The 23,490-nt window shown below is 43.3% G+C and overlaps 1 protein-coding gene across 1 annotated transcript in view; it reads right to left on the bottom strand.

The window, feature by feature from the left end:
- Positions 1 to 21,287, bottom strand: part of TBC1D19 (TBC1 domain family member 19) — a 77,336-nt gene extending 56,049 nt beyond the window's left edge. Inside the window, exons 1-9 of the mRNA XM_083630531.1 lie at positions 21,070 to 21,287; positions 16,114 to 16,186; positions 14,475 to 14,520; positions 13,103 to 13,178; positions 11,179 to 11,253; positions 10,944 to 11,007; positions 7,625 to 7,671; positions 4,889 to 4,999; positions 709 to 781 (exon numbers count right to left, since the gene is read on the bottom strand). Of these exons, the coding sequence (XP_083486657.1) occupies positions 709 to 781; positions 4,889 to 4,999; positions 7,625 to 7,671; positions 10,944 to 11,007; positions 11,179 to 11,253; positions 13,103 to 13,178; positions 14,475 to 14,520; positions 16,114 to 16,186; positions 21,070 to 21,168 (664 nt within the window). The 5' untranslated portion in view covers positions 21,169 to 21,287. The remainder of the gene's footprint in view (positions 1 to 708; positions 782 to 4,888; positions 5,000 to 7,624; positions 7,672 to 10,943; positions 11,008 to 11,178; positions 11,254 to 13,102; positions 13,179 to 14,474; positions 14,521 to 16,113; positions 16,187 to 21,069) is intronic.
- Between the last annotated feature and the right edge of the window lie 2,203 nt (positions 21,288 to 23,490).

Genomic DNA, 23,490 nt, shown 5'->3' with positions numbered 1-23,490 from the left:
CACCGCTGGCAGGACAGATTCCTCCTACATCCTAGGGGGAAGGGAAGGCTGCCTACTTCCCATAGCAGCCCCTTAATTACCTCGTATGGGTCAGAGAGATGTTATTGTCGGCCATCTTCCAACGCGCCACCTGGTGGCCGCCAACATCAGGGTCTTTTCCAGGGAGTCTTCTCTTCTCATGAGGTGGCCAAAGTATTGGAGCCTCAGCTTCACAATCTGTCCTTCCAGTGAGCACTTAGGGCTGATTTCCTTCAGAATGGAGAGGTTTGATCTTCTTGCAGTCCATGGGACTCTCAAGAGTCTCCTCCAGCACCATAATTCAAAGTAATAATTCAAGGTAGTAGGACCAAAGCTCACTACCTTAGTAACAATTAGTCCTAACTTTTTTGGACTAAAAGATTTACATTCAGTCTAGGATCTGCTATTTTCCAAATCAGGCTTCTCACATTTGCTTTAATAAAAGTAGTGTTTTAAAATTTTGCCAAATTCCAACCAAGAGAGGGCTCCAGGAATGAAGATACTGTACTCAGTAAGTTTTGGCTTTTCCTGCTATCATTACCATACAAGTTATACTTGCCAAATCTCTTCCTACCACAGTGCAAATAAAGACACAAGAATTGTCACTGGAACAGACGTTAGCATCTATATCTCACACGAATCCTTGTAAGAACCAAGAACAATTTTACTACTTTAAACAAAGGCACTAACCTGGAGGCACATGTGCAGAATCATCAATATCCAGCTGGCCTGTGTTCAAGTCTAGCTCATTGAAATATTCTTTCTTGAGAAAAAATGTACAAAAAGCCCACAAATATTTTATCAGCAAAGGATATTTCTTTAAATTTTAATTAGTTGTCAACAAAACTCCAAATTGCTATCCATTATATGATTTATACTACAACTGTCATCTAGCCCAGTCCTCTGACTTAGGAATGAGGCAAGAATTAAAAGCAGAGAGGCTCAACTATGTGGGTATCCTGTTAAGATTTCTTATGAGCCGTACTGCAGTGGGCACAGCATGTTGTAAGCAGGACTCCCAACTTGATTTCAGCCACATCCCAAGCAATATGTCACCTAGTATTCTGTAGGGCAGTGGTTGCCAATTAGGGGTAATATCACAAATGTTATGGTTTGTTTTAGTGCTGTGCAATTTTCCAATATATTGGCCAAAATCAGTTTTGAAATCACACCGCAATAACGATTTTGACCCAGTGTCAGGCTTTGGGGAGTCAGCTCCTTCCCTTGTGGCTGTAGATAAGCAGAACAAAGGAAAATGAGTCTTCTTACCAGTTAGAAACTTTAATAATCACAGCGAGAGAACAAAGAACACATCTTCTACTAATGGCGGTGCTCCCAATTAAAGAGCCCACCCGCTTCGGTCCCTATGAACCTACGTCACTTCTACGTCTCGTAATCTGAGCTTATCCCCTCTGTGGTTTCTGTTCTGCCACTTTCTGAGCCCTTCTCGACTTTGGGGAGGGTGGTGGAGGAATGCTGTCTGTGAATCTATTAACCTTCTCTCTTCCAGTGTTTCTTCTCCTAGCTGTTCCCCATCCAGTATATCCCAGCTTCTGCCTTCTGAACTATGTCCCTCTGCAAACCGCTGTTCCAAATCTATATTGTCCTCCTGCTCCTGGGGAGATTCAGGATCTGGACCAGGGGGAGGGGGAGGCTCCCACCATACCTTCTCAATGCAGCCCTTCGCAGCACAGTCCCTGACACCCAGCAATGCGCAGCAGTATGTAGCTCCTTGTGCGAGGGGAGAGCAGGGCAGCTAATTTCAAGGCACCACTAATAATCTCCGCTGATGATGCTGCCAATCTGAGCTGCCTTCCCTCATACTAAAGGAGACCAGCGTAGCCAATTGCAAGGCACTGCCTTCCCCTCGTGCTGATGGAGACCAGGGCAGCTGATCATCCTCACTTCAAGGCATCGTGGCACTACCTTCAGGGGCTGGGAGCTGGAGGCACTGTCATACAGTGGTTCCGCTCCTTCCTCCTGGGCCGTGTTCAGAAAGTGGTGGTGGGGGATGAGTGTTCAGACCCCTGGGCTCTCACTTGTGGGGTGCCTCAGGGTTCTGTCCTCTCCCCCATGCTTTTCAACATTTACATGCAGCCGCTGGGAGAGATCATCAGGAGGTTTGGGCTGGGTGTTCATCAGTATGCGGATGATACCCAGCTCTACCTCTCTTTTAAATCAGAACCAGTGAGGGCGGTGAAGGTCCTGTGTGAGTGTCTGGAAGCGGTTGGAGGATGGATGGCGGCTAACAGATTGAGGTTGAATCCTGACAAGACAGAAGTACTGTTTTTGGGGGACAGGAGGCGGGCAGGTGTGGAGGATTCCCTGGTCCTGAATGGGGTAACTGTGCCCCTGAAGGACCAGGTGCGCAGCCTGGGAGTCATTTTGGACTCACAGCTGTCCATGGAGGCACAGGTCAAATCTGTGTCCAGGGCAGCTGTTTACCAGCTCCATCTGGTACGTTGGCTGAGACCCTATCTGCCTGCGGACTGTCTCGCCAGAGTGGTGCATGCTCTGGTTATCTCCCGCTTGGACTACTGCAATGCACTCTACGTGGGGCTACCTTTGAAGGTGACTCGGAAACTACAACTAATCCAGAATGCGGCAGCTAGACTGGTGACTGGGGGCGGCCGCCGAGACCATATAACACCAGTCTTGAAAGACCTACATTGGCTCCCAGTACGTTTCCGAGCACAATTCAAAGTGTTGGTGCTGACCTTTAAAGCCCTAAACGGCCTCGGTCCAGTATACCTGAAGGAGCGTCTCCACCCCCATCATTCTGCCCGGACGCTGAGGTCCAGCGCCGAGGGCCTTCTGGCGGTTCCCTCATTGCGAGAAGCAAAGCTACAGGGAACCAGGCAGAGGGCCTTCTCGGTAGTGGCACCCGCCCTGTGGAACGCCCTTCCAACAGATGTCAAAGCGATAAACAACTACCTGACATTCAGAAGACATCTTAAGGCAGCCCTGTTCAGGGAAGTTTTTAACGTGTGATATTTTATTGTATTTTTGGTTTTTATGGAAGCCGCCCAGAGTGGCTGGGGAGGCCCAGCCAGATGGGCGGGGTATAAATAATAAATTATTATTATTATTATTATTATTATTATTATTATTATTACCTTCCCCTGGCACTGAGGTGGATCAGCTGTTCTCAGTCAGCAGGAAAGCAGTGGCAGCCGCAGTGGACATTGCTAGCTGCTCCACTGACGGTGGCTATCCCCATCCCCTCCCACTCAAACCATGCAGTGAGGTGACTCCACTTCCTCTCCTCCCCCCAACCATCCAATCTCCGTGGCTGCCCTTTCTCTTATTCCCTCGCCTGAGCTGCACGTACCCTACCCGCCTGATCTCTGTGACTGCTCCTTCCCTCATGCCCACACCTGATCTCCCATTTCAGACATCGTGATATATCGGAATATCGCGATGTTTAGCTACTGATATATCATAATGCTGAAAACCAGATATCGCTCATGTCAGAGCTACCCTAGGTCCCAGCTCACAAAGGACCAACGCTGCTTCGTTGTTAAGTACAAAAGTCTTTATTGAAGTTCAGTTTCACTTCCAGAGCCGCAGCGCGCAGCTCTACGTCTCAACTGTCAGACCGCTGATGCTCCGTCTGAGTCTCCTCCCCCTTGACACCAATTTAAGATTCTAGCCTTGCTCCACCTTTTCCGCTGCTCTTTCCTCCTCTGGGTCCGCCTGCCCGCCGGGGTCTCGCCCCTTCTAGCCTCCTTTGAGGCTGATTCCCCTGAGCCGTCTCCCTCCCTCTGGCGGGCTTTAGGAGCTGGTTCCCCATCCGGGTCTCCTGCTGTCCCCCGCGCCTGCACATTTGAACTTGGCGCGCGCGCCCAGCCAGCAGCTTTCCTCCTGACCGTTTCACTGCTGCTGTCACTGCTTCCCCCTTCGGGGGGGGGCTAGCTGCAACTGACCTCCCTTCCGTTCCTCCACTCTCCGATGGAGGCGTGGTCAGCCCTGACTCCCTCTCTGGAGGAGACGCTGGCCCTGACACATGTGACTCTTCCCCCCCACTACGCTCTGGTGGGGAAACTGGTCCCGATCCTCCACTGCTGTTTTGGGGTTCCCCTCTGGCTCCTTGTTTCTGGTGCATCCTCCCTGGGACCCCCCTTGCCCTGACCATCGGCGCCCCCTTCTGGGAATCTTCTGATTCGCTGGAGAAGCTCATGGAATCTCTCGGGCCACTGTCATACTCCCCTACGCTGCCCTCGGATTCTTCCCCTTCGCTCTCCCCCCATTGCTCCTGCTCCTGATTCCCTGACAGCTCAACTCAGCCCTAGTCTGTTTTTTAGCATACCAAAATCCTTTGCATATTTTGGGTTACCCCACATTTTGTTCCAAAAATTGCTTTGCAGAGGTCACAACCATAAAGTTATTTTAAAAAGTAGGGGGTCCTTGGCTTGGCTTTTGAAAAATAGGAGGTCCTCAATAATTAGTTAATTGGGAACCGCTGCTGTAGGGCATTATTTAAACATATAAAGTAGTGGGGAAATTCCCACCAGGAAACTCACATTGCCCCTGGATGTATATTGCTCACTCTGCTTCTTCCTTCAACACAAGGACTTGGGTCCTTTGCTCGGCCAGAGCTCAGTAAACTCAAATTCTTCCCCCACCTTCCAACACATTCTCCCCTCCAAAATGTTGTTCAGAGCACTAAGCAAGCAGTGGTCACAATAAAGCAAATGACAAGAACACCCACTGAAAACAATGCAACCTATCTGAAGGCCCAAACAGGAACTGTGAATGTTCAGTATCTCACAGTTAAGAAAATCTAGCTCTTTTGTTCATATATACTTATTTCTACTATTTTAGAAATGCTTTTGAATGATGAATGATATTTAAAGATAATTATTATTACCAGTTCAGGGATGTCCTTCACTTTCAGTGGCACCTGAATTAATCCCAGGTGGTTTCTAAAACTAGGCTGCTCACTGTTTTCATAATTCGGATTGCGAAGGTTCATCAATACCTTTAAGAAAAGCAATACAAGTTAGGGTTTTCTATTGGCCTGATCAAGCAGGCTGTTCTTATGTTCTCATGTTGATTCATCACAGTAAGCCACTGCCAAATATTTCTGATTGCATGCTATGGTCCTAGGAAGCTTAGTGTTCATGCATCTCTGGACTTATGCTGTGTAAAGACAAGGTTAAAGAGACAAGAAGAGTCTGCTGTAGGTTTTTCATCTGGTCTCTTTTGTTTATATGAATCACTCCAGCTTGTACATGAATAATTTCTCCGAGTTAATACAGGATTATGGACTGAATATAAATTTGTAGATGCAGGCCAAGCACTAAAAGGTTAACATTCAAAGAATGTCAAGAGATGTCAAGAAACAATAGAAAACACAAGAGACATAACAAAATACTGTTTACTCATGCAAAGTGTTTTCATAAGGTTAAACTGACACAGATTTAATTAGCCTTAATTGCAGATAAATGCTATAGTTACATTATAATTCAAGCCACCAGCAAAATAAAAAACAACCCAAGAACATATAAAGTTCAATAGTTCAGGCTCGCAACGTAAGCCTTCTATCTACATTTGCATGAGTGCAATAGAATGTTCATTAATATATGCAAATTAAGCTATGATACGAGTCAACCAAACTAATGGCATTTGCAATGCTAAAGTGGAAAGAAATTCCTTTTTACACAAGGGAATTTTTCAAATATGAGACTTTCATTTACCTTCACAAACGGCATATCCATATGCTTGCTTTCTGTTCTGTTGTTTTTATTAGGCAAGCTAATGCAGATTTACACTGCCATACGGAAATAGTTCTTGGAAAATAAGATACCATACTATTTTCAGGTTCAAAAGATCTATCAATCAATTTTGTAGCCACTGGTTCAGGTTTCTTCTGCTCATGCTTTTCATTTTGGATTTTAGTAGTTGTTTCCTTCTCTTCTCATTAAAATATGTCGCTCTCTTCCTTGCACAAGTGGATTTAGACCTCTCTCACTTCTAAAGCCACACGGTAAAACGAGCATGCATGACCTTAAATATGGGGGCAGGGCAAACACATGGGAGGGGGGTCCCCTAGTGTTGTCCTCTAGCTAAACCAAAAGATTGAGGACATGGATTGTCAAACTGTTCTGGGAGCCATGAAAGTCCCCTGGAAACTTTAAGAGCTAACCGCTAAGAAGATTCGTAATGACAGGGAAGCTTTCGTGAAAAGCATTTCGCCATCACTATTGATCTTCTCCCTGCAGTGTGTAGCTACAATGTAGAACAATGCAATATATGCAGTGTTATGGTGGGCTCCAGAAAGCTTGGCCACTGCTATGCATTAGCCAAATGTTGTTTGGGAATTTGCCTTGGCAATATGAATGGGGTTTAATGAACAGAGAAAGTGTGAAACTACTGACCTAGGATACAATGAAGTAACACAAGTGAGAACAGAGATACAAGATGCAATGGGTGGGATCCAGTGGTGACTGTCCTCAGAAAGGAATCTGTTGGCCATACAGGGGAGAAATTGCCCATACAGTGGTACCTCGGGTTAAGAACTTAATTCGTTCTGGAGATCCATTTTTAACCTGAAACTGTTCTTAACCTGAGGTACCACTTTAGCTAATGGGGCTTTCCGCTGCTGCTGTGCAGCCATTGCACGAATTCTGTTCTCATCCTGAAGCCAAGTTCTTAACCCAAGGTACTATTTCTGGGTTAGCGGAGTCTGTAACCTGAAGCATCTGTAACCCGAGGTACCACTGTATTCCATCTCAGTCTGTTTCAGGGGTTTGGGGAAGATTTGGGGGATGTTGCAGAGGGGGTTCAGGACACTGGAGGGCAAGGAGGATCATCAAAAATGGCCTCTGTCCATGTTCTGCGGCCAACTTTCCCATCTGATGAAATGCAGTCCTTATATTGACAGACTACTGTGCAGCAGACTCTTGAACTGCGATTCTTACAGCTGAGCAGAATTTGAACGCCGACACACAAGCTGACTGAATCGCTAAACGTTTGTTTCATTTCTTTCGTCTGTGCCCAAATTACGAGTTAAAGCTTACTGGGTGGAATTCAACTTTGCACTAATTTGATTGTTCCAGGAGTGCAAGTGTTTCTGCTTGCCAGAGGAAACAATCTCCCCTCTCCCCCCCCCCCACCGTTCTGAGTGTTTTCCTGGCCCATCCAGAACAGATCTGGCTGAGCTATTTTTTGCGGGGTGGGGAAGGAGAAGGGGACGAGTAAACCCACTGAACTAGAAGGAAGCCTTGCACTGTCTTCCGCTAGCATGCCAGGTTAGCTGAATCCGGCCCAGTTTATGGAATTTATGGCAAAAACACTCAAGGAGGTTATGAAACAGGAAGTGGCCTGGCAAGAATGCTGAGGCCAGTCAGAGAGGAAATTCAGCCCCCAAGCCTGTGTTTCCCTACACCTGCCATAGAGGAACACCACAAACCTTTTTGGCTTTTAGATATTTCCCAGTCCTTGTTTCCCCATTTTACTTCCATAACCATGCCTGTAGTTTAAGCCGTTGCTTTGAACTGGCAAAGTCTATATGATCTTCATAACTCCAATAAGACCCTTCATATTTTATTGTATAAAGATCTATAAATACATAACTGAAGATCTAACTTTATTTTTTTATTACCTCAAGAAAATCTTTAGGTGCGTATACAGGCCTGAAGAGACTTAGATCTGAAATTAATAAGATACATAAAGTTATTTGATTAAAAAGAATTGTCTTTGTGGGGAAAAATATCGGGAGTGGTCCACAGCTTCCATCAGATTCTCAAAGGGGTCCATGATCCAAAAAACGGTTATGAACCACTGATGGATAAATTCACCTAATACTAATTACAGCAATATGTGTTCATATCAACATAAATTTTGAATATACATTCAAACCAAATTCTGAAGCATGCAATCTTATCATCAAGTATCAGCTGAAGTGCAAAGACTGCTGTTGAAAGCTATCATAAAGGCCAGTTGTTATCCAATTCTACATGAGATATTGCCACTTCCTTCCAGAATTCTGCCAGTACCTAGGAGACACTAAGCAGTCTGCAATCTCAACCTTAGGGTACAAAACTAAATGCAGATATCATGGATTTAACTACAGCTTAATCTCCACCCTGTTTTAGAGAATCTAGTCTAATGAAGTGTTCTGAAAAACTCAAAAGCTCGCTCACTGTTTTATGATGTTTTAGTAATGCTCAATGGTGAACTTTGGAATCCCTAATAAATTTCATCTCACCGAGAAAGTATAAAAGAGCCTTGGCCCAGCATACCTGAAGGAGAGTCTCCACCCCCATCATTCAGCCCGGACACTGAGGTCCAGTTCCAAGGGTCTTCTTGCGGTTCCCTCACTGAGAGAAATGAGGTTACAGGGAACCAGGCAAAGGGCCTTCTTGGTAGTGGCGCCCACCCTGTGGAATGCCCTCCCCTCAGATGTCAAGGAAATAGACAATTATCTGACTTTTAGAAGACCTCTGAAGGCAGCCCTATTTAGGGAAGTTTTTAATGTTTGATGTTTGATTGTTTTTAATATTTTGTTGGGAGCAGCCCAGAGTGGCTGGGGAAACCCAGCCAGATGGGCAGGGCATAAATAAGAAATTATTATTATTATGATAGTAAGATCCAGAGGCTTTTGAAATTAAGCTGAAGGCCACATGTCGCTGTAGGGCTGCCAAGATGGACCTTCAACAGACTGCTTTCCAGTCTGAGTTTGAGATTTGAAGCAACACCCTTGTAGGGTAACCTGCACACAAAGATGGAAAAGGGAAATGCAACTCCATTAGCTGGGCTGGACCTCTCAGCAGCTTTAGATGCCATGGTATCCTTCTGGGCTGTCTCTTGGGAGTGGATCAGGAGGCAATGCGCTTCAATGGCCTGAGCACTTCTGTATTATTATAACATTTGTTAGGCTTACACAAGCACATTTACACTCTAGGAGGAGTTTGGATGGAGTTTGGATTTGATATCCCGCTTTATCACTACCCGAAGGAGTCTCAAAGTGGCTAACATTCTCCTTTCCCTTCCTCCCCCACAACAAACACTCTGTGAGGTGAGTGGGGCTGAGAGACTTCAGAGAAGTGTGACTGGCCCAAGGTCACCCAGCAGCTGCATATGGAGGAGCGGAGACGCGAACCCGGTTCCCCAGATTACGAGTCCACCACTCTTAACCACTACACCACACTGGCTCTGCTGAAGTACAAAGTACTGAATGATATCAATGAGATGTATTAATTTGTGTCCCTTCACTGTCAGGCGGCAGAGGAACCAACCCCCACGGCAGGTTGCCAGGAACGGACAATACAAGGGAAAGTCCTTACCATCTGCTTTTATTCAATATCCACCAAATAATGGCGTTGTCCCGAGTGAATCTCCACCCTCTCTGTCTCTCACTTCCTCATGCGTCATCACTATGGGTGCTGAAAAGTGCCCTCTGCCTTTGAGCTCTTTGCTCTCCTACTTTCAAGGCCCGCCAGATTCTGGGAAGGGGGGGTCTGGAATGCTTTCTAAAGACACTGAGTCTGTCAGCTGTCACCCCCCCCCCCCGGTGTTGCTTCTTCCTCCTCCTCTCCTCCCATCACTTCCCAGCTTTTCCCCTCATCTGCCTCTGAGCTGTGACCTCCCTCAAACTCCTGTTGTAATTCTGAACTGTCTTCTCCTCTGGAAGGGTCAGGCTGGAGAGGCGGTCTCCACCATTCCTCCTTTGCCCAGTCCCTGACATTCACTGACAGAAGGCTTTGTGAACTGGTGGAGGCTTCCATGAGCAGAAATGGGAAAGGTGGGGGAATTTTATACCACCACCCCCTTGGTAATCCTCACAGAACTCTAGCCCAATGGTTGCCATTAATTTGATTTTGAACTGATTTTAGAATGAATTGATTTTAGAATGCTGTATTACTTTACTGTTGTTAGAAGAAAAAGAGGAGTTTGGATTTGATATCCCGCTTTATCACTACCCGAAGGGGTCTCAAAGCGGCTAACATTCTCCTTTCCCTTCCTTCCCCACACCAAACTCTCTGTGAGGTGAGTGGGGCTGGGAGACTTCAGAGAAGTGTGACTAGCCCAAGGTCACCCAGCAGCTGCATGTGGAGGAGTGGGGAAGCAAACCCGGTTCCCCAGATTACGAGTCCACCGCTCTTAACCACTACACCATGCCGCTCTGAGTCCGGCTTCGGCTGGGGAGTGTGGGATATAAATAAAACAACAACAACAACAACAACAACAATTATTATTTTCACTCTTTCCCATTCCCTCTACACCCCATCACCTACAAAGGGTTGGGGAACCTTTGGAACAGGATGGGGAGTGGCTTGAGGGATGCAGGGGGAAAAGGAGGAATTTGTGTTTCCCCTCCCTTTCTACTTACAGAAGCCTCCATCGTCTCTGCCACTATGGAGCCAGGGCAGGTCCCTGGGTTTCTCAGAGAGCAAGAAAGCAAGGGCAGATGATAACTAGAATGCAGGCGGTGGAAATCTTACAGTGAATATGACAGAGTGTGGGTGCAAGCACATAATCACGCCCACCAGATGGCATTCGCAGTGGCAAAGAAAGCCCTTGAGCTGCACTTTCGAGGGGGCTGTTGGTTCCAACCTTTCTTCAGGGTCAATGGAACCCTAAGGCCAACCACAATAGATTCACAGGAGGTCAATCCAGTTATGTTAGATAATTAACTTTCTACTCTGGCCTTCAGGTCTTCTTGAAATCGCTGTTAAACCAGGCACAGGGAACCTTTCTAGGAATGTTTTATCTTGCTGCTGATTTAACATTGCAATGATTTTTATATTTTAATTTTGTTATGTGATTCTGTATTTTATATTACTATTTGTGAACCACTCTGGCATTTTCTAAATTAAGAGTGTTATGTAAATGGATCAGATAAATAATAAAAAGCCTCTCTATCAGCAGTGGGGCACAACTAAATAAAATCAAGTTTACATAAAGTAGGATTCATATACCTGGCTCGTCTGTTCCCATTTCATTCCATTTACTTAGAAGTTCCTTTTGCTCATTGATAGATCTCTGTAAATCATTAAAAAAAAAGGTATTTTGCAATAAGCCAACCAAGAACAAAAAGCAAAAGTTTCTGTTAGCATTTAATAACATGGATTAAAAATCCACCTCCACCCCATTAAATTAGGACTAGCTTTGCCTAAGTGCAGCATTCACAGTAAAATAAATTAACAAAGCTACCTTTTGTGCTAATGGAATGCCGAGTTCTGTACACATACTATTGAGGCTCTTCAGAATGCGTTTTTCCCAGTTTCCCTGCAACAGATGACACAAATCAATATAACCTTTCCATCTTTCCATCCATTTTAAATTTTTAATTGGTGTTTTGCTTTTTAGCTTAAGTGTTTAATAAATAAAAAAATGACAATAACCATTTCATTTATTTGACATTTTATACAAAAAAGTGCACTGACTTGCAGCACCATGAAATATGAAACAGAGTCAATTAACACGAAACACCAAGAAAAACGAAATATATGATATGATATATGCGGTACTTCCTCAAACAGGCAATGCACCCACTGAATAGCTGCCACCAAACTGTCTTGTAGGGGGAACACACAGGCTGACAGCAAGTTGGCCTGGCCTAGTTACTGTTCCCAACTGCCACTGATATGGTTTACCATGGTGTTCACCAAAGCCATTGAGTAATTTGTGGAGGAGATTGGAATTTTTCTCTATATAAACAATAACTTTTTTTAAAAAAGCCATAGCTTAGATCAGGGGGATTAAGAAGACTATAGCCTTGATCAGAGCAGGAGAAAGATGCTCCATCCCTCTGAAAAGGGACCCCTAACTATTAGGTCCCCCCCCTCTCTGAAAAGCAGGTAAAAAGGTGAGATAACTTCAGCAGGTGAGAAGGAGGGACCACTTAATCCTATTTCACCAAATTCAAATGTTCCTTTGCTTTCTGCAGCAGACAAATGATAAAGGTAAAGGGACCCCTGACCTAATGGTCCAGTCGTGGCCGACTCTGGGGTTGCGGCGCTCATCTCGCTTTATTGGCTGAGGGAGCCGGCTTACAGCTTCCGGGTCCTGTGGCCAGCATGACTAAGCCGCTTCTGGCGAACCAGAGCAGCGCACGGAAACACCATTTACTTTCCCGCCAGAGCGGTACCTATTTATCTACTTGCACTTTGACGTGCTTTTGAACTGCTAGGTTGGCAGGAGCAGGGATTGAGCAACGGGAGCTCACCACGTTGCGGGGATTCGAACCGCCGACCTTCTGATCGGCAAGCCCTAGCTCTGTGGTTGAACCCACAGTGCCACCTGCGTCCCCTGATCAACATTACAGCCTTCTAAAAAAAAATTATTTTTTTTTAAAAAGGAGAAGTCACAGAACACATGCATACAGCTGCATGTTACATATAGTTTCAGCCCCAGAACCATCACTTTAAAACAGAGAGGTGCAATCGTGCTAGCTTGGCAGCACTACTCTGGGGCTTTTTCCTCTAAAAATCCAGAACTGGAGTGCTCCATATTGCAATATATTGCTTATAGGTCCCACTCTGAGGACATATAGCAGAGGTGGGCAACCGATGGCCCTCCAACTTCCATCAGGCCCAGCCAGCTTGGCCAATGCTCAGTAGTGATGGAAGCTGCAATCCACAGGTTTCCCACCCCTGACATACAGAGACACTTCCATTAAAAAGGGAAAGGTAAAGGACCCCTGGATGCTTAAGTCCAGTCAAAGGCAACTATGGGGTTGCAGTGCTCATCTTGCTATCAAGCCAAGGGAGCCGGCGTTTGTCCAGACAGCTTTCCGGGACATGTGGCCAGATTGACTAAACCACCTCTGGCGCAACGGGGCACCATGGCGGAAACCAGAGCACATGAAAATGCTGTTCACCTTTCCGTCACAGTAGTACCCATTTATCTACTTGCACTGGCGTGCTTTTAAACTGCTAGGTTGGCAGGAGCTGGGACAGAGCAAAGGGAGCTTGCCCCATCGTGGGGATTTGAACCGCCGACCTTCTGATCGGCAAACCCAAGAGGCTCAGTGGTTTAGACCACAGCGCCACCCACATCCCTGTTAAAACTGTATACAAATACAGTATGTATGACAATACTTAAATACAAATAATAAAATTAAATCACAGCAAACCTGGGCTTTCCTCATGTAAGCCAAAGATTCTTTGGTGTGTTCAGGAGGGGCTGATGGGTGGCATGGTAAAGGGAACCTTGAGGAAGAAATCAACAACAGGTTTTGTTTTTACTCCATTTATTACTTTGATTCTCTCTTCAGAGTTAATGCTAAAAGATTGAGTGCATCACCACCACAATCATTTTCAGAGACACTAATGAGATAACAAGCAATCATCCTCAATTCACGGCCACCAGCCTTGTGAAACATTACTACATCCCATTACTTAACTCTGCGTTGAGCAAAATATAATAATTTACTGGAAAAACAAACCCACAATGGGCCACTCAGACACATGCACAGTCATAATACCAGATAATTTCAGCCTTTTTTACACTGCATATCCATTAAAAAAAACTTAAAAGAGCAAAACATACTTGAGAGGAGAGGCAGGGAGTGAATTTATTTCTTACTCCATCACTAAAAGATTCTCCTGGTACTCTGTCAGAATTATGTTCAAACAAAGCAAGTCTAATACCATGGTTCAAGTCAGGCATAAGCAAACTCGGCCCTCCAGATGTTTTGAGACTACAATTCCCACCATCCCTGACCACTGGTCCTGTTAGCTAGGGATGATGGGAGTTGTAGTCCCAAAACATCTGGAGGTCCGAGTTTGCCTATGCCTGGTTCAAGTATATATTTCCTAACACATCAAGCCATAGTACCAAGCCACTAGACACCTGAGATTGCCAGGTTCTTTGACTTGGTAAACATATCCCCCCATAGCTAAGATGTTAGGGTTCAATTGTCCTCTTCTCCCCACAACAACTGTAACATTGCTTACACCCAACTCTCAGCTAGCCCCACCCCTCCCTCCAGGCTGAAAAACTCTTCCAGCATTAAGTGAAAGATAACTCCGAAACCTCTGAGGTATCCACTCACTTAATACTAAGAGCATTTCAAGCTTCAGAGTGAAGCTTGTGGTGCTATAATTGGTCTACATAAATAAAAGCTATAGAGTGAGAAAATAGGAGCCATTTAATAGGGAATAAATTGGCTAAACAAAGTCTGATTGGACACTACTATTACAGCCAGACTTCATCAAAATACACTGAATTAGAGACCAACCTTTCATCCGCCAGCAAAACCATCTCTACTTTTATTAAGATGATTAAAACAAAAAAGCAGTATGTCTCTTTTGTGCCATTTCCCTATTCATTTCTGCGGCATTCTGTACACAAAGCAAAAATTATAATCCATTGCAGATTGAAAAAGTATCTGACGGGGCCTTCTTTGATGTACACATTAAGTGATATTACAAATAATGCATGCAGATAGGAAGACAAGAAAGACTATGCCCCATCTCTAAAAATGCAGACAAAAACAAACTCACACACTGAGTTCACTATAAACAGCATTTTGCAGCTTCTTTTCCCATCCTGATAAAATAAGAGGTTAGAAAATGAAAGTTAGAGGAACTCATATTATAAAAAATACCATCAAACTTCTATGTGCACTTGGGAGTAAAAACCTTTGAAGTGAAGTAAGCATACAGAGGTTCCACTACCAAAAGCACTCTAAAAGCACAAGCCCCCTGCTCATTTATTCCAAAATTGTTTAACAGTACTACCCCATAGTATTTGTTTTATAGATTGCAGACTAAAACCCCAATCCTAAACACATTTGCTCAGCAGATAAGTTCCCTTGCACCCACAGAAGTTACCGTATTTTTCGCTCTATAAGACGCACCTTTTTCCCTTCAAAAATTAAGGGGAAATGTGTGTGCGTCTTATGGAGCGAATGCAGGCTCCTTGGCTTCAGCGATAGCAACGCGAAGCCTCCGAAGCGCAGAGGGAGAGCTCCCCCTGCGCTCCGGAGGCTTCGCGTTGCTTTCGGGGACTTCAGGCAGCTATCCGCAAGCCTTCGGAGCGCAGCAGGAGTTCTCGCTGCACTCCAAAGGCTTGCGGATAGCCGCCTGAAGCCCGAAGCCCCAGAAGCACAGCGCGAACTCCCACTGCACTCCAGGGGCTTCAGGCAGCTATCCGCGAGCCTTTGGAGCACAGCAGGAGTTCCCACTGTGCTCCAAAGGCTTGCGGATAGCCACCTGAAGCCTGGAGAGCGAGAGGGGTCGGTGCACACCGATCCCTCTTGCTCTCCAGGCTTCGCTTCGCTGGAGAGGCGCTGCAGTTTTCCCTCTCTGCGCAGCGCCCTTCAGCGAAGGGGGAGGAGAAATGGAAGGGGCTCTGTTTCTCCTACCGCTTCGCTGAAGGGGCGCTGCACAGAGAGGGAGAGCTGCGCAGCACCCCTTCAGTGAAGCGGGAGGAGAAATGGAAGGGGCTCCACTTCTCCTGCCGCTTCACTGAAAGGGCGCTGAGCAGAGAGGGGGAGAATTCCCCCCCCCCGTTCTCCCCCTCCTATGGTCCGGTGCATCATATAGAGCAAAAAATACGGTACTTCTAAGTAAATGCATGGGATTCCAAGTCAAGGTTGTGGCCCTCACTGCACATGACATCAGTGCATACTGTTAGCATGCAAACAATCTGCCTCAGCACAAGACTACATGGCTAGAAGACTGTACAAGTGAGCAGGCAGGCAGAGGAGCTCCAGAGTCGAATTAAGGGGCATGTGACTGGTTCGGTCGCACTGGGCACAGAGCCTCGAGGGTGCCACAACTATGAAGTAGATTGGAAGGTGAGAGGCTGCCGCTAAAATCTGAGACCCCAAGGTCCACCACTGGCAGCTTGGAAACTGGAAAAGAACTGGCTATTTGTTTTTTCCTTTCAGGTGTTTACTCTTGCTGTAAGTGTCTAGCCAAGATCTGCGTGCCAGTAACACTGGCAAATTTATTTACAATACAGGGGTAAAGCAAGCTTCAAGTACGTGGATGCTGCCCCAATATTCAGCAGTGAGGCAGGCTTAATAATAATAATAATAATAATAATAATAATAATAATAATTTTATTATTTATACCCCGCCCGTCTGGCTGGGTTTGCTTAAAAGACTTTAAAAGGTAACAAACTAAAGAACAAACCTGATGTCTTCAGAAATTCCTTAATATCTTCCTTCAACGATTCTAGCTTAATTTCTGGATTGTGTAGACTGAGCTAACATAAAAGATTTAAAAAAAAAGTCAGAAGCGTAAGCATTCTTTAGAAAAATTAAAATTTTAATTTTTTTAAATAGAAACGGCTATAGATATATTGGGAAACAATACCCTAAATATTCTTAAGGCATAGCAAATGTTGAAACCTGCAAAATGTATTGTGCTGCATCACAAACGACTTCACAAGATGTCACAAGCCTAGGCATGAGGTTTGTAAATGTCTGTGCAGCAGAGCTAGGAGCAAGGTAAGAGTGAAGCAGGGACTTCTGAGCATCACACACAGCTCATTCACATTAAATTATAGTTAAATATCAATTATGGCTTAACATGACATGCTAACACAGACACTATGAGCAAAGTCAAAGGAATGTTTTGACTTTGATCCATTGAAAGGTGTGAAGGGGAACCGGCAATGAAAGGCTCCTATGAAATTATGGCCATAATTTTTTCTGTCTGTATCTTTGTGACCATTTGAAGTTAAGTGATCAAATGTCTGAAATATCTAAACAGTTTCCTTTCCAGGACTTTTCCTTCTAATTTTGCAATCCACAATTTTTTACCAAACAAAATTGTTTCTAAGTAGGTAAGCTACTAAAACAAAGTGCAGGACAGTGAATGTTGTGAACCATCACAAGGATATATTAGATATTATAAAGGACTGAATGTCTTGGACATCTGATTTGATTTGTCAATTAAATTATGCATCCTAGCTATGGAAAGAATGATGCGGCAGAAGGGAGCACTTTTCATGTTTAAGAAAAACATTCAAGTTGATGAAATGGAAAATAGCTAAAAAAAAAAAAGAAAATTTAAAGCTAGCTCTCTCACTCATACATAAATAATTTTGAGTATCAGAAAATTGAAATAACTTCAAAGATTATCTGAAGTGTCTGGAGTCCTTCATGGTGCTAACTATCAATAAGGAAACAAATATATAAAGTATTTCACATATACATTACTAATAGCCATTTCTTATACATACTTTTGAAGCACCACAAATTGGTACTCAACTTAGTGTTACTTGTTTTGTGCTGTAAACATATAGCATCTATCAGCTGGCAACTAACTAATAAAGACAACAATGTTACTTTATTTCTTAATTTATCAGGTATTATGCTTCAGGGTATGTTATTTGCTATAAATTTCAACATAAAGGTGTATTGTAAATATTATCATTTTCTACACCGCAGATTTCATCTGAGGAAAAGATTATTCTTCTAATAGCAGATGCTTCAGGAGACAAATGAGGGAGAGCAGGGAATGACTGTAAATAGTTACTGCTGTAGTAATGGAAAGCAATAACAGGTATTTATTGCAACTCATGTAAATAAATACCCCCTGACTTAAAATTGGTAGCAGGTAGCACTCTAAACTAAAAGAAGGAAGTAGTGAACTATAGCAAACAAAATTACAGGGATATCAGCAAAAGGTTTACCATCTGTAAGTTACAATGTTTATGAAACATTAATAACAAGTAAACTAAGAAGAAACACATTAAAGGAAGAATTGGGTCCAGCTACTATAACTAGACAAATTCTTCAGTAAGAACAGTATCTCCTAATTTTAACATAAGGGAAAATTATCACAAATTAATCAATGGCCTTAATTACAGGAAGACTATATAACATACATAAAACAGAATATATAACATGTATAAAACAGGTCAGAAAATGCATTGGAGAAAATGTAAAGGAGCAAGTAGCAATCACTGCCTCTGCACACCCATCTGCAGCTACTCTCTCTCTCTCAGTAGTACCCCTGTAGATCTTGCCACCTGAGGCAGTCACCTCACCTGCCTCATGGACATGCCAACCCTGGTACCTGTGACCCTTCAGATATTGTCGAATCCCTGACCATGCCAGCTGGGGCAGATTGGACTTGGAGTCCAATCAAATCTGGAGAGTAGCAGCTTTTCCGTTACGGGTCTAGATGAAGGAGAGGCAAGTAAGTGAGCAAGCAATAAAGGCTCAATACCTGGTCCTTGTCACTCTCACCCGACTTGCTCACATGCATTGGATGAGCAACAACAAAAGCAGGGAGCAACCACCTCTGCTTGCCTATTTGGTCCTTCTTGGCGGTAGGCAGGCCCAATACCAAGCATCACTCAGAGAGAGAGAAGGCAAATGATTGCGGGGAGGCAAGCTGTGATGGCAGTTGTTGTTGTTGTTGTTTAGTCATGTCCGACTCTTCGTGACCCCATGGACCAGAGCACGCCAGGCACTCCTGTCTTCCACTGCCTCCTGCAGTTTGGTCAAACTCATGCTGATAGCTTCGAGAACACTGTCCAACCATCTGGTCCTCTGTCGTCCCCTTCTCCTTGGGCCCTCAATCTTTCCCAACATCAGGGTCTTTTCCAGGGAGTCTTCTCTTCTCATGAGGTGGACCAAGTATTGGAGCCTCAGCTTCAGGATCTGTCCTTCCAGTGAGCACTCAGGGCTGATGTCCTTAAGAATGGATAGGTTTGATCTTCTTGCAGTCCATGGGACTCTCAAGAGTCTCCTCCAGCACCATAATTCAAAAGCAGCAATTCTTCGGCGATCAGTCTTCTTTATGGTCCAGCTCTCACTTCCATACATCACTACTGGGAAAACCATAGCTTTAACTATATGGACCTTTGTTAGCAAAGTGACGTCTCTGATGGCAGTAGGGAACAGTAATTTTCTATGCTGCCCAGAAAGAGTATGATGAGAGGGTGCTGATCCTTGCAGCAACTGTTGCCACCTCCTTTCTACTGCTTGCCTGTTTCCTCTCTTTTCCTTTCCTATTACAGGTAAGACACAGGCACCTCCCAAAAGCAGAGAAGAGATGAGCCAACTAAGTTGTCTATCTGTGCAGCTCATATTCTGCTTGCCCCACTTGGACAGGCGAGCAAACAAGCACCCAAGACCCTTGTTTCTGGCTCTGGGCAGGGAAGTGTTGCTGATAAGGGCAGCGAATCCTACCCATTTATGGTAAGAAGGTAAAGGTGCTGGGGCCTTCACAAGCTGCCCAGCAGCACTCATCAACCCTGCTGGTCTACGCCACATTTTGAATGTGTGTCTCTCTGTCTGTCTTCAACTCTACAGTATGTATGTTGGAGCACTTTGAATCTTTGGAAGCGTTAAAAAAATGGTAGATATTTGCTATCAATTTATTTAATGTCTTAATTAATTACCTGACGGTATAAAGAAAGGGAAACCTGGGTAGTGATAAGAGGCAGAGTAGAGCAAACAGAAGAAAAACAGGGGAAAGAGAAATGAGTAATGAGTAATGAGAAAAGGTTTCGTGAGGGAGAAGAAAATGGGAAAGGCAAGGCATGGCAAAATTTATAGACATTTGACTGTATATGGACAAATAGGATATTTGGAAAGCAAATTAGCCAAGATGTACAAATCAAACTCTAAAATGTGCTGGATATGTAAAGAAAGGGTACTTTTTATCACATGTGGTGGTCATGTAAGATGATAAAAGCCTTTTGGGAAATGATATATAATGAACTAGAAAAAATGTTGAAAATAACTTTTTCTAAGAAACCAGAAGCTTTTCTTTTAGATATCATAGGACTAGAGATCTCGAAGGACCAGATGAAATTGTAAAACAGAAAATGCAAAAATAAAATTTATTTTAAAAAGATAAAAAAGGAAAATGGAAAGCATTTATAAAAAATATTGTAATTTATAAATAATTGTATATGTATGAGAACAATAATTTCATTTGCAAAGAAGGGGAGTGTTCTTTCATGTGGTGGACTTGTAAAAGGGTAAAGAGTATTGGGAAATAATCCATAATGAATTGAAAAAAATGTTTAAAAGTACTTTTCCAAAACAAAAAACAAAAACAGAGTCAGAATTCAGATGGAAATTCCCAGGTGTCAAAAAAGACTATTTATGTATGCTACTCCTGCGGCACATGTTTTGTTAGCCCAAAAATGGAAAACGAGTGAGGTCCTAACCAAAGAAGAATGGCAACTTAAACTGATGGAATATGCCCAACTTGCAGATTTAACATAAGGAATAAGAGAACAAGAACATACATTTAAAGAAGATTGGAAAATGTTTACAGATTATCTAGGTGAAAACTGTACATTAAAAAACGCTGGTAGCATTAAGATAAATTGAACAGTGTAGATAAGTTTTGATGGATGTAATAATAGAATGGTATAGTTTTTGTAAAATATGCAGGAATTTATGATATGTAAAATGAAATATAAAGAAGAGACCATTACAGTTCAAGGATTATGAAACTTTTATTATTTTTCTATGTAAGGTGTGACTGATGGTACTTTCACTATGGTTTATTTTGGGGTTTTTTTACTGTGTGTTGAGCAAATAAAATAAAATAAAATGAACCACGTAAAATTAACCATATGTAAAGAAGACTGGAAAATGTTTACGGATTATTTGGGTGAAAATTGTGTACACTTAAAAATGCTGGTAGCATTTTGATAAATTCAACAGTGTAAATAAGTTTCAATGGATGTAATAATGGAATGCTGAATGGTATTGTTTTTGTAAAATATGCAGGGATTTATAATAAGTAAAATGAACCATGGAAAGAGAAGAATGGAAGTCATCAATATCTCATGGACGTAAAAATTAGTACTTTAGAGCGTAAAACAGGAAATTCAATAAAAATTATATACAAAAAAAGAACAATAATTTCATTTACATACTGTTGTGTTGGAATGACAGTGGGGGTGTTTTCCCCCAAGCTGCCTTTTGTTTCTTTCTTATTTTATTTCCTTCTCACTTTTATTTTAACTGAAATATTTTCAATAGAGAATTGAAATTATAAAAAAAGAGCTAGAGGGGAGGAAGAGGAGAAGGGCGAGGAAGGGGCAGAGCGTGAGGGGACCGAGGAGGCAGGAAGGATGCTGAGAGAGAAGAAAGGAGGCAGCCAGCTCACCCGGGCCTGTCGCTCCAGCTGGGCGTGGAGTCCGGAGCCCTTCAGCCTCTGCACGATCTGGGCGATGGTCAGCGAGAGGCCGCGGTCCTGGCCGAGCATGGTTCCCCTTCCCGGGAGCCGGGGACGGGGGCTCCGCTCTCCTCGACGCCCCTCCAGCCGCCGCAGGTGGGGTTGGCGCAGCGGGCGGACGGGTTTCAGCGACGCACACGCGCCTCGCCCCGTCTCAAGCCGAGGCGTTGCCGAGCAACGGAGGGGAGCCGGGGGCGCGGCGGAAAAAGGTGCCGTGGGAAACGCCGTCTCCGGAAAGAAACGTTCCGCTGGCAAAAGTCCTCGGAAGCAAAAGTCACTGGTCTTTTGCCTTGTGATATGTACAGGCTTACAATCCGAAGCATCCATATATATCTATCTCCATATATATATCCATATATACGCACACACACACATATATATCCATACATATATATCCATATATATATCCATATATACCATATATATATCCACATATCTATCTATCTATATATATATATGGAAATAGCATATATATATATATGCTTTTTCTTTTTTCACGTATTTACTCCGTTCCCCCCTTGCAGATTAACTGCATGAGATTTCCCTCAATTAAAGTGCACTACATCTCATTGCACTTTTAGGCAGATGCTTGTCAGGCAGGTGCCTTTTAGGATTCTGTTATAGTTTTCCATATATATATATATCCTGTCCTTGTAAAATGTTTTATGGAGGAACAGATTATGTGTATGCATGCACGCGCACACACACACACACTCTTTTTATATTTTTAAAGCTACTATATATTATTTTTAAAGCTACTACAGTGGTACCTCAGGTTACATACGCTTCAGGTTACATACGTTTCAGGTTACAGACTCCGCTAACCCAGAAATAGTGCTTCAGGTTAAGAACTTTGCTTCAGGATGAAAACAGAAATCGTGCTCTTGCGGCGCAGCAGCAGCAGGAGGCCCCATTAGCTAAAGTGGTGCTTCAGGTTAAGAACAGTTTCAGGTTAAGTACAGACCTCCGGAACGAATTAAGTACTTAACCCGAGGTACCACTGTATAGCCAATACTCAATGACATATACATTCTCCATAGATCATTAGTCTAATACTTTTTTAAAGATAGCTAATGACCGGCGAGCCTTGCAGTTATCAATTTTTAAAGCTATTATGTGATGTATGAATAAGCACTTTCTTTTTTATATATCCTACATCTGATGCTACCATTTTATTGGATGGCCCCAAGTTTTAATATTATGAGAATGGAAAATTAGTCTCTATTCCTTTCTGTTAATTCCCTCCAGTTTATTACTTTATAAGCCTCTATCACGCCCTTCTGTTTGTAGCCATATATATATTCTTTTCCTCACATATTTACTCCATTCCTCCCTTGCAGATTAACTGCATGAGATTTTCCTCAGTTAAAGTGCACTACATCTAATTGCACTTTTAAGCAGATGGCTGTCAGGTGGGTGCCTTTTATAACTCTGTTATGCTTTAGTTGAGATTCCTTGCATTGCAAGGGGTTGGACTAGATGACCCTCGGTCTCCCAACTCGACAATTCTATGATTCTACGATTTGATTTTTAGAACTGCATGGCTTTTCACTATCTCATATTTCCTCTTATTGAACTGACTGATCACAATGAAAGATGGCTGCAGTCTATCTGGAAGAGCACATTATGGCATGTAAGCGATTTATAAATTAAACCATAATAATTGCTGGTCTCCATTTCATCTCAGATCCACCAAAAGCAATAGAATTTAAGCTGCAATACCTGCAACTAAATAGGACTGACTTCTGAGTAGACAGAATTAGGATTGTGCTGTAAATTCATCATGGTTTCCTTCTCCATTGGTTCTAGTGGGGTTTAGTCAGAAGTAACTTTAGCAGGTTTACAAGCATGAAATCAAGTATAAAATCCATACGTAATTAAAATGCACAATAAACCCAATACTATCAGAACATTAAAAACACCCATACTTAAAATATACAGTAAAACAAGCGCATGAAAAAGCATCACTGTTGTAAGCCAGAAAACAGCTTATCTCCTGAGTTTACGCCAATAAAATTCAGAAACATGAGGAGTTAGGAGTCCAATGTTGTTTATTGCAAAGTAATAGGTTACAGATGGATCGTTCCGCAAAACTGCAACCCTGCCCAGTGGTTGAGGCAGTGGTATTTATAAAATTTCAAACAAAGCATTTCAGTTTCCACCAATCTTATACATCATTACCTCATTTCATGTTTAATACACAGACGCAATAAGCACTGGCACTTTCTACTGATTAAGTTCTGATTCCCACCATCTTGCGTTACATTGTGTTAGTGTGCATGTTGGGAACCTGAGTTACGTGTAGCCATTTGCATCATGTAGCAACTTATGTTCTAGCTTTGAGCTGTATCT

Source organism: Podarcis filfolensis, assembly GCF_964270895.1.
Source record: "Podarcis filfolensis genome assembly, chromosome: 9".
NCBI lineage: Eukaryota > Metazoa > Chordata > Lepidosauria > Squamata > Lacertidae > Podarcis > Podarcis filfolensis.
Note: the sequence above shows the minus strand (reverse complement) of the source record. Positions and strands in the feature narration are given on the sequence as shown.